At 39.5% G+C, this 12,182-nt stretch overlaps 1 protein-coding gene across 2 annotated transcripts in view; it reads right to left on the bottom strand.

Moving 5' to 3' along the window:
- The window catches only part of NELL1 (neural EGFL like 1), an 847,777-nt gene that overhangs the window by 222,276 nt on the left and 613,319 nt on the right, over positions 1-12,182 (bottom strand). For both annotated transcript variants that reach the window (XM_059138327.1, XM_059138338.1), the window contains exon 15: positions 1,566-1,661. In XM_059138327.1, the coding sequence (XP_058994310.1) occupies positions 1,566-1,661 (96 nt within the window). The remainder of the gene's footprint in view (positions 1-1,565; positions 1,662-12,182) is intronic.

Genomic DNA, 12,182 nt, shown 5'->3' with positions numbered 1-12,182 from the left:
ATAGCAATTCCGTTTGTTGTTCATATGAACGCATTCATTCACGAGGCCTGAGACTTAAATACCACATGAGAAATCGACTCTCATTAGTCATTATCAACATCATCACCATCACCGTTCTGTCTCCACACATCCCTGTGACTCATTTAGAGAAACACAGCAGTTCTAGAGGAAATAAGACAAAACCTTTAGTTTGGTTTTGCTTTGGTTTTTTTTGTTTTTTGGGTTTTTTTTTTTTTTTTCATTTTAGAAAACCTAATCAAAATCCAAGGTACTGCAATAAAGGCATGTGTGTTGAGTTACCATTAAATGTCTTTGCTTTTGGCAAGAATATTTCAGCTCCATGTGGCAACGCTCTCATGTTGCTCAGGAGCAGAGCTTGGCAGGTCTCTTTTTAAGGATGAGACAATTAATATTATTTAATAAATGTGACTTCATTTGTTGATAATATCACAAAATATGGAAACAATGGCACACACGTTGTTGATTTTCTTGTTGAATAATTTATGTAAAATTTGACATGTTTTTTAAAGGATCAAGCTGCCTTATAAATGTATAGGTAGCACAATGTAATTATGTGGTACAATTTGGGGTATAATAAATAGGCTCATTAAAAAAATGAAACTTTTAAACATGAAGGTAAAAAGAGCTTTGCTTAGATCTTTGGCATTAGATGAAGACATCCTCCGTCTCATCAGATAATAGGAATGATGATGACAACGTTGTATTTCCACTCCTCTCTGCAATTCTATGTTAAGTGTCAAGTTTATTCCCTTCTCAGAAAAATACGGTACAGTGGTTTTACCCTAATAAATCTCATGGACAAATATACTGAAATATTTAGTTTTCTATGACATAGACCTGTTGCTTCCATTGATTACGAACACTGGCAAACTAACACTGATTATCAAAATCCACTTACACAAAGGTAGGAGGACCTCTTCAATTAATGACAGAGCTGGATTTCACCAAATAGCACCGAGTATAAACATTACATTTACTACAAACAGAAAGGGGTGCATAATGGAATCTTACTGATGCTAATTGGCTTACATTATCAGGTCCATGAATGATAATGTTTGTAATAAACCAATATTGGAATAAAATTCCAAGGACACCCATAAACCTGCTGGAGTTATTTAATGTGCTTTTACGCAAGGAGCATGTGGTTCTAATTTAGATTCCGTTGATGCAGCAGATTGTTAAAACTCTAATAGTTGCATGTGATTCTACCCAATAAATGATAAGTGGGGCAAGTCAGTTCGTGAGGCTTTATCTCTAATTAGCACTAAAAATGCATACTGGCAAGCAGAGTGGAGAAAACACTGGACCTTGCTGAATTAGACACACTGGAGGGAGAGCAAATGAAGCCCTATTTTCAAAGAGAAGATGCCTGTTATGTAGCAAGCAGAAGAAAACTAACTTGGGAGAAGTTCATCTACCATCAAAATTGGACATATTGAGTCAACCCACAGTGCTATACCTAGAGAAAGAGATCCATTAGCTCTGGAAGTCTCTCTCTCTCTCTCCACCCTCTGCACCCCCCACCAAATAACAGGCAAGGTTACCTTTCTCACAGTGGCTTCCTGTGAATCCAGAAGGACAGACACACTTGTTAGGAGACACGCAGGTTCCACCATATCTGCAGCCCTCTTGGCAGAATGCTGTCACACACAAAAAAAGAATAAGAGATATTCTTAGATAAGATGACACTAAGGAAACTCATGGTGAATAGTGTGAATACTGAAACAATTCTTTCTTTGGTGCATAGAGCATACATACCTGTGCTGACATATTTAAAAGTTTTGGTATACAGAAAGAAATAAATGTCATAATGCCTATTTCAGTCATTTACACGAGATCACTTGAAACAACAGATATAAAGTATTTCACACAGGGCTGGCACGTGTAAGTGATAGTATGAGCAGCTACTACTGTTGTTATTCTGGTTATTAATATATTTGAAATCAAATAAGACAAATTGTGTAACTAGAAAGGATAGGGTAGGAATAAAGGCAAAGGCAATTTAAATGCTATTTTGTAACTATTCCCCAAACATCTTTTATTACAATATAAACATTCTTATATTGTTTTAAAAGATTTTGGATAGTCAATATAAGTTTTAAAAGATTTTATTTATTTATCTATTGAGAGAGAGAGCACTCGTGTGTGTGCACACATAAGCATGAGGAGGGACAGAGAGAGAGAGAAAAAAAGAGAGAATCTCAAGTAGGTTTTGCACTGAGCACAAGCTGGACATGGGCTTGATCTGATGACCTGAGATCATGTTCTGAGCCACAACCCAAAGCTGGATGCTTAATCAGCTGAACCACTGAGGCACCCCAGGTATTCAGTATAATTTTAGATAACATACATTTAATTAAACACTTACTTTTGAATATTTAAGATTTTCCAACGATTCTATAATAAAATGATGCCTTGTCCTTAGAGTTAAAATACTTAACACAAGGGAAATGCTTCTATGTGAAAATGCAGTTTCAAAGGGTTTGGACTTTGATAAGCCTTTCACAAGCATCAAAAAATGATCCTAACCCCATCTCAGTACTACCCTGCTAGCCTTCTGAGACCAGGTTAATTTCCCTCTTACCCACTAGCACAACATAGCTCCGGGAACCTCTCCTTTGCAGTACTAGCTACCATTGTTCACTTACCTGTATTTGATTACCATCTTCTGTTTTGTCCATTGGACTGTAAGAACCATCAGGACAAGAAACTGGGATTTTGTTCTTGTTCCCTACTGTACCACCATTTCAAAATCCGAGAACACAGCCAATGCTTAAAAATCACTGCTGAATGAATTCATCTATATTTTGCAGGCTATTCTGATCAGAAAGCTATTGTTCTAATAATTCCTCAACACTTCCATGCCAAATAATTTATTTTCAAGGCGTGTAGGAGAACCAGTAATTTAGTGTGCCAAAACTGCAAAATTTCTCCTAAATGAAGATGACTGCAACTTGGTACCACAGATTTGTTTTGTTTTTCACGTGAGAGCTAGGTGAGCAAATGGCTTTAATTGCAATTAGAAACATGTCACACTAGAAAGATACCATGGTTATATTTTGCCATCATCACACAAATAATATGGCTTTAACTCTAAAAAGCTACATAACGTCTTTGGATAGTTTGACAATAGTTCAGCTACACAGAACTTCTCACAATATTGCCATTTCCCATATCATTTAATATCATCTGGATAATTTAACATTCTGTAGCTTAGTAATTGTGAGCTCCTTTGCATCTGCCAGACAGATAGTGCATACCTTGCTATCCAAATACCATTCCCCATTTTCCAACATCTTAGTACCCTGGGACTGTAAAAAACATTTACACAAAATCTGCCTTGGTATGTTCACCAAAAATAAAAAATCAATATGTATATAAATATATGCATACAAGTGTACACAAAATCCCTTAACCCCAAAGATCACACATGTGTGCTCTGATGACTGCCATTTCCAAGTAAGGTATCTAACCTATAGCTCTGCATCAAAGCTGGTAACAAAAAAATAAAGTGGTTTTGCAAACTGAAAATGATAGATGGAAAGCTGGTAAGGAAAAGTTTCAAGTGACTCCAAAAGAAGATGAGTTTAGAAGCAAGAAGTGCAGCTTGGGTTTCTTTAGTGAAACAAACAACACTTGATCCAGAGGAGTGTGCACGTATGCGCACACACACTCATGTATACACACAGATCGGCAGATTCAAAATACATGAATCTCAAAATACATGTGTTCCTGACTGACTTGACTCTTAAGAAGAAATGATAGAGATTTTTGTGAAGAAAGCATGAGATGTTTGTGATGTTTTAAGAACATAGATGTGATAATAAATACGGTGCTATGAGGGTGAAATTAGTTACTATTCATAGTAAGGGCCTTTAAATAGTGTGGGGCACAACAGTGTTAAGTACCTTGTTATATAAATTTATTTGACAGCAATAATGTCACGGCTGTGAAACACGGGACAAGGACAAATCATCTAACACCCAGACAATACAAACCCATCTGACAAGGTGTTCGGCTTCACCAACGATGGGTGAAAGGCATCCCTTGTTATTTATGCTTTAATTTCTAATACTAGTAATGGCCCTTAACATCATGTTATTAGGTAGGTGTTACTATTTCTTTTACAAAAAAAGGTAAAACTGGGGCTCAAAAATGAAATACCCCAACTAAGGCCATACAGTTGGAAAGCAGCAGAGCTCAAGATTTAAGCAAAGGCTTCTTTGCTCAAAGGCTACAAAGTCTTGCCTTTTCTTTATATGTTATAGTGCAGACTAATCTGCAATCAAATATTCACATGGGAAGCCTTATTTTTTTTCAATAGTTCCATAATGGCTAAGGAAATGAATTATATATTGAAAGCAAAAAAAATATACCAAATCGCATATGTGACATGAAAGCGAAGGGAGGCAGGGAGTTGCTCAAGTTCATGTACATCTTATCTGATCTCCATTTTTGGCCAAGTCTCATCATGATTGACCAAATCCAGGCATGTGTGATTTTTAAATGGCAATTATCCTGGATAAAAAAGAAATTCATTACCCACTCGAACCTCACAGAATATGACATAGTACTTTGAAAAACAAAACACAAAAGCAAATAAGGAAGCATGCCATCCAAAATGTGAACTCAAGATCAACTCAAGTTTTCTTTGAATACCTTCTAAGATATCCAAATACACAGGTATTCTAAACTACGGTTGTGAATAGATTGTTTATATCTGGTTCTTCTTCCTCAACTATCAACCTAGCATTTCAAAGAAAACAATTCTGATACTCAAGAGGACCTACAATTTGGTGCAGCATTACTTTGTTGGTGGCATAACTGAAACGAGAAGCCAAGTCACCATCACATTTCTTTCTACTTTATGAGAAGATAGGATGGCAGAATTACATGGCTCAAGTCCTTGTTCTGGATTTATTAGCTGTGTCACCTACAGCGAATTATTTCACTCCTGTGGACCTCAGTTTCCTCAAGAATAAAGTAACAATAATAACGTCCATGCTGTGCAAGGTTCAATTCAATTACCAATGTAAACCACCCAGCACAGGGCATGGCAGGTGTGATATGCTCAAGAACTAGACCTGATTCTTATTCATCACCAGGAGTCTGTTTTTCCAAATAGCAATACTATTATGCACCGGTTTGTGTGCTACATCCTGGAGATGTAGCAGTGACTTAGAAAAGATCCCTATGCAGTGGAGCTTATTCTTTAATGAGGGCTCACTGTCATTCTATCCTTGACTAGATGACATAGTATCATATGGTTTGCAATGGAACTTGGAGCCACAGCTCCTCTGCAAACTTGGAAAAACTCAGGCATCATGGGTATGTGGCTCTTTTGCCAACCACTTTCCTAATTCTGAAGCATGTCTTGAATAGACTGCAAATATACAATGGAATTATGAACCTGAATCGGTCATCACAGTGTCATTTGTTATTAATGTATTACCCTGGGGGAGATGCAGCACTGGATCAACTCTGAAATGGTATTGTTCTATTTTGTAAAGGACTCTGCCTTGTGCATGAAAATAAAATCAGAAAACTCAAAATTGAAAAAGCATTAATCCACAGACAGACTACTTGTTTTCAGGCAACAATTCTCCGCATGGGAAACAAAACTTGGGCATTAAGGGAAACAAAATGAGAATGTGGGTTTGCAGACACCAGTCCGTAGATGTTCAGTATCATCATCATGTGTTCAGTTTGACAAAAATAGTTTTACACTAATAAAAAGTAACAACCTTTCAAGTTCTAGACACTTTGCAGGATCCTCTTAAAGTTCTATGGGCATATATTTCGTTTCTAGGGATACCCTGTATCCTGACAAAATAAAAGAAAACAAACATGCCTCAGCACCATCTGTTAAAAGGAAACCCTTTGCTTCTCTCCTTAAGTTCATTTCTGACCTCTCTTGCCAGCACTGCTCACTCTGCCCTGTGGAGGTAAAGGATTTAAATTCCATTGGTAAATTTAGAAAGAATATGTATCAGGATGATGATTCTCAGGTGGGAGAAGCAGGAGACTAGGCAGAGAAGCACTGTATGTTTAGAAGTATGTAACTCTTACACTTCTAGTTTTATTCTAGATAATTTGTTACTAGATGTGAATTACATCATTTAAAAATAACCACTGAGGTATGTAAGTAAATGATAGCTGACCACCATGGACCAATGGTCCTAAAATGTCTCGAATCAAAGATTAAAATTAAGTTGATTATGTGAACCTAAAATCCAAAAATCAGGAGGTGAGGGGGAAGGAGATATTTAAAATCTATTCATGTCCAGCATAACTCTATGGCCACCCTGCATCTCTCTTGTGAGTAAGCTGCCTTCAGACGGAATCAATTTTCCTTATCTCCTGAATGACACCTTCCTCCCTGGGATGTGGTTGGTAAGTCGGCCTTAAATTCTGTGTTCATTCTTAGCAAACTAGCTTGTTATAGACTGAAACTCATGTTCTTTAACCCAGTTCTGTCAATAACAAAGGGGATATCACCTCCATGTTTGCTTTTTGGTTGATTGCTCACCTCTTTCAGCACATGCTATGTGTCCATCAAAGACTCCCTCAAATATTTTTCATCCTCAGAAGATGGCAGGTGGGATCAGCGTGCTAATGGCAATTGGTGAGTAGAGGAGAGGGATGTTGCTAAACATCTTGTAATGCATAGGTTGACCCTGCCTAACAAAGAACTATCTGACCGCAAATGTCAATAGTGTTGAGAGTGAGGAAGTGTGTTCCAACTTCACACTACTTAAGTCTACTAGGTGTCCACAGGAGCAAAATTCTGTTATTTTAACCCATTATTTTCCATTTCTCCCCTCCCAATTTCTCCCCTCAAAAAACAGTTTAAAATAAAGAGAAAAGATAGACTGGCCTCTACTCTCAACTTAAATCTCTCACCAGGTGGCTTGTCTGATACATCAAACCAAACATCTAGATGTCTACAACTCTCAATTTTCATATCATTCTGGTTGCAAGCACACAGTCTATTGCATAAGTTAGTATTTCATTATTAGCCCCAAATCACCTTTCATCCCTCGTACCATCTATGTTTGTACCCACAATTCCAATACCCCTTTGCAAACTCCTTATCAACTGTAATAATATTAACAACAGTAAAGGTGAATCCCATTTTTGGAAGACCTATGATGTACTTTACAGACAATATTCCCTTTCATGCTAACAACAGCAGCCCAGTGCATTAGACATGCTATTATCACTGTCAGATGAGAAAGCTGGCTTAGACAAGGGGAAGGTCACAATGTTATAAAGCGGTTCCCTGGGTTTCGGGTCCCACATCAACCACCTCTCTAAGCCATCCACGTGGGGCTTGTCCACCTACCATGTGCAGATGATATGCTGGATACTGAGAAGCCTACAATGAGGTGAGAGATGGTTCCCATCCCCAGGAAGTTCATAAGCCAGAGACAGAGAGCGGCACATATAAAACCAAGCATCGTAAAACATGATAAATGCTACTATAGCAGTATGAATAAAGTGCTGAGAGAACATGGAGGAGAACATGATAAATTATGCCTGGTGGGCTTAGGGCAAAGCTTTTCAACAGAGCTGGCATTTGAGTTGGGTCTGAAAGAATGAATGGGATTTTTGCTAAGCAGAGAATCAGAGGGAAAAGGGCAGGGCAGGTCAAGGTTTGTCCTGTGGAAAGGTACTGAACAGAAGATGAAAATGAGCCAATATTTATAACTCACATCAAGGTCAGAGACCGGACAGCATAAGAGAATGCAGGAAGCCACGCAGGCCAGCAGGAGCATTTTAGAATCTGTGACCCATCCTCTCCATCTTCCCATTTCCCGTCCACTTCCTGGATTTGTTAGTGACCTTCAGGCATAGCACTGTCCTGCCTGGTTATCCGCATACAGACTTTTGTTCTGTCCATCATTGTAGTTATTTGATTTAAGATCATGTTTTGCTAATCTTGTTTTACTCAACAGTAAGAAATAAGTTTTCTATCATAAGCCTTCACATATACACAACCTGTAACGGAAGACTGACTTAGTCTGTGTAACACATTTTGATATTTTCTATTGTATTGCCTTCATTGCATCACCTTGTATTGTACTATATTTTCTATCATTTATAAAATATGGCTATGATCCAATGATTTGCTTCCCCAGCCCACTAAGGCTGCAGTTTAAGCTGTGCCCTTGTTTCATACAGCCTTGCTAGTCACTGTATTCTTCTAGTCTGCAGCATTCTGCAATGGTGTGGGGGGAACAGTCACTTTTAGATTAGTCTTGAGATTCTGGTCTTAGCTTTAGAAACACTGATATAAGACAATGTCTGTAATGCTGTTATTTTCTGCAGATGTAGTCGCAACAGACACCCTCTGGTCTGGAAAGTCAAAATATTCACTCTATGGGTCTTCATAGAAAATCTGTTACAGAGGATAAATTCGATGCGAATGGCACAGGCTGAATAAAGAGATAGTGCATCCTTTTCCAGTTTTTGGAGGGGGTGCTATACATATGCTGCTCTAACTGGACGGTGAGATTCTTAAGGACCAGGGTCATATTATTTTTGCAAATATGATTTCCTCTATATATCATCTGGAGCTCTGGTGATACTAAACTTCTATTTTTTTTGTAAATTAATTATATGGAGAAAACAATGTTTCAGAAGATAGTTTTGTGTCATGAACTGTATCATGAAATTTGAGAGGACCATTTGACTGTGTCGGATCAATTCTGTTTTTAAAATGTCTCAAACATTTACTACCTATTAAGACACTAGATACTCTAATAAGATATGATCCCTGTTCTCCAGAAGCTGCAAGTTTATTACAGCGGTTCTCTCTGAGAGCAATTCTCCCCACCTCAGGGGATATATGACAATGTCTGGAGATCTTTTCATTTATCACAAATGGCGAAGTGCCACTGGTGGCCATACTAGTGGGTAGAGAGCAGGGATGCTACCACTGAACATCCCGCATGCGCAGGACAGCCCCAAAGCCAAGAATTATCCAGACCAAAATGTCAACGGTGCCAAAGGCTAGAAAAGTTAAGACAATCCTTCATTTTGTCATTCAACAATTACTTATTGAACACCCTCTGTGCCAGAGATTATTCTGAGAGCCAGGGAATACAAAGAATAGATAAAATGTTGTGTTTAAAGATTTTATTTATTTGACAGAGAGAGACACAGTGAGAGAGGGAGCACAAACAGTGGGGACGGGAAGAGGGAGCAGCTCCCTGCTGAGCAGAGAGACCAATGCAGGGTTCAACCCCAGGACTCCAGGATCATGACCTGAGCCGAAGGCAGCCTCTTAATGAATGAGCCACCCAAGTGCCCTAGTTAAAATATTTCATATTACGGGTCTGTATTCTAGTGGGGGAAGATACAGAACAACAAAATAGATGTGCAAGTGACAAAGTTATGTGAAAGGCAATATAATAAGAAACAGAAGAGAGCAGGGGAGTGGAGGCTGTGCCTATGGGGAAGGTTGCAATTAAACAAGGGGATAATAGAAGGCCTCACTGAGTAGGTGACATGTGAGTAAAGACCCAAGCAAAGAAAGAGTGAGCCATCAAGCAGAAAAGTGTTCTAAGTAGAGGTTACAGCAAGTGCAAAAGCCCTGAGGTGTGGATTGTACAGATTATGTAGTGCTTTACAGATCCTAGCAATAACACTGACACAAACGCAAAGGAGGCAGAGAGAAGGAAAGGACTGCTTCTTCCTAGAAGGTCAAAGAGGGGTCTGTCCACACAACAGCAGATACCTGAGCTAAAACCAGAAAAACAGTAAGTAACTGTAAGGCAGGACGGGACCAAGGACGGTCAAGTCAGGGGTGGGGAGGAACAGCACGGACAGAAGAGCAGAGACATGGAGCACCACTGTTGGAACCAAAGAAGGACTGAGCTTGCTGGAAGACAGGCCATGAGGAGGAAGAAGAGGTGACTGGAGCTGGTAGTCAACTAACCCAGGCTTTTGGCTCTTTCACTGAAGAGCTCCTCCTACTCTGCCTTCCTCGTCAGGTACCCACGCTCTTAGGAAGGATTTGGGACTGCCAATATTGCCTTCTTTTCCTGCAATTCCAGTTTCATTCAGAATAAGACCGGTGGCTTGTCCCTAGGAAGGCACCGTCAACATTTAATTATGAAGAGGTTCCATGAGCTAAAGTCTCTGAAATGCAGAAATGGATGAAATATATATAAAAAGAAGAGTAATTCAGCAGAACATCTCTAAAAACTTGGGACTGAGGAATATTTGGCCCTGACTTTGTGCACACAGGGGTCAATCACTGACATATAATCCAAACAACACGGGTGCCGGGTAATTCTCCTACAAAGCCTACAGCTTGGTGAGGGGGTAAGACTCTGGAAACATCTAGATTCTAGTCATCGTTCTACAACCCTCATTAGCTGACTGATTTCCACCCCTCAACTTTGGTGAGATATAACTGACATAAAGCACTGTGTAAGTTTAAGGTGAAAAATGTGTTGATTTATCACATTTCTATAATACAAAAGGATTATCACCATGACCTTATTTTTGAAAACTGCTTAATCTCCTTAATTAAGCATCAAATTCCTTATCTGTATAGTTAAGGCACTGGGAGAACCTTGAGTCTACTGATATTACCAGCATCAAAGAAGTAGTGCATATGAAGTACTTGTCACAGTGCCTACAAACCAAAGTGCCCAATAATAGTTAGTTCCTCTTAAAACTGTCAGTCTCCTTCCCTCCAGGTTAATTAATAGAGTGAATATATTTATTGTGTTTTATTAATTATATTTAATTTATTATTAATAAGTTTAATATATTATTTGATGTAACACAGCGAATATAGTTAGGTCTTCCCTAAGTGGTGTAAAAATCAACACCAGGGTTTGAGATCTTGTTGAGGACTAGAATCAAAGGCAAGGAAAATAATACGGGTTTAAGACAAAAACCTAGGGAGAAGGAACCGAGTAAGAGGTGGCGTTCAAATTTCAAAAAGCAAAATTCAGGAAGTTAGTTAAGGACTCCCTACGATGTAAAAACTAAGGCAACAGTCAAATTATGCCTTTGCAACAAAAACTCTGAAAGCAATTCATAATCTGGTGTTCGGCATTAACAGACGCGCTAAAAAACAGGAGCACGGGAAGTGCTATTGGTGGAAAGCAGTTGAGGAGAGAGCCCGGGTGAGGGGGTCAGAAGGTTTCCCGCTGCACCGCCATATCAGAGCCAAGACATAGATTACCCCGGGAGGTCAAAGTCTGGAGACTTTCAAGAAATAAATTCCAGCAAGCTCTCCCAGGCAAACGCAGTCTGTGATTTTACAGAACTACATGGAATGAGGTGTTAAATCTTGAGTGAGATATGAATCCAGGCTGCAGTGACAGTCGCTGGGTCACTCCGGTGGACCAGAGCGCCTGAGAGGGCTTTTCCATTTCCTACCAACCTCCAGCCTGAAATCGGAGCAATTTCTCAGATTCGTAAAGCATCCTGTGCTTTTGTGGAAAGCGTGCTCGGCAAGAATCTTAAGAGGCGGTTTGTCATGGTGCCTTCATTCTGTAATGAACGGGGACACGGAGAGGAGAGAGGTTTGATGACTTGCCCAAGAAAAAAAATTAATTATGAGGCAGAGACTGAGAATTCCAATCTCTGGGATTCTGACACAGCCTCAGGCGCCTGAGAAGTGAGGCCAAATCCCCACAGTAGGAGAAGGCTTGTTTGGGTTTTTTAAGGAATATGTGGTGTGGGGAGGAGTGGGGGTGGTCAGAAATAAGGGAGGAGAGAAAGATGAGGAAAAGAAGAAAAGAAGAGAAAGAACTGTCTTAGCGATCAAACACGGCAGCAAACACGGCCCCCCCCATCTCTGTCCTTTCAAATACCTAACACAGACACCTCGACGGTCAGATGACACACTCCGGGGCACGGGCTGCCGGGCTGCAGATTTCAGGTCTTTTTCTAGCTGTATAACCTAGAGCGTATGGAGAAACACCTGTAAACATCATTTTCCTCATGACAAAATGGGGAATTAAAATGGCACCTTCTTTGTATGGTTGTTGTAGAGAGTAAAGGTTACTGGAGGTCAAGTGTTTAGAGCCAGGTGCTCAAAGGACATTAATAATTCTTGACACTATTATCATTAGTCTTGTACATACAATCACAGAAGGGAAAGCCACCTAGGGAAAAGGATACTGACATGGGCA

The sequence above is a fragment of the Mustela lutreola genome, chromosome 1, assembly GCF_030435805.1.
Source record: "Mustela lutreola isolate mMusLut2 chromosome 1, mMusLut2.pri, whole genome shotgun sequence".
Taxonomy (NCBI): Eukaryota; Metazoa; Chordata; class Mammalia; order Carnivora; family Mustelidae; genus Mustela; species Mustela lutreola.
This window is presented reverse-complemented; position numbering and strand designations above follow the sequence as displayed.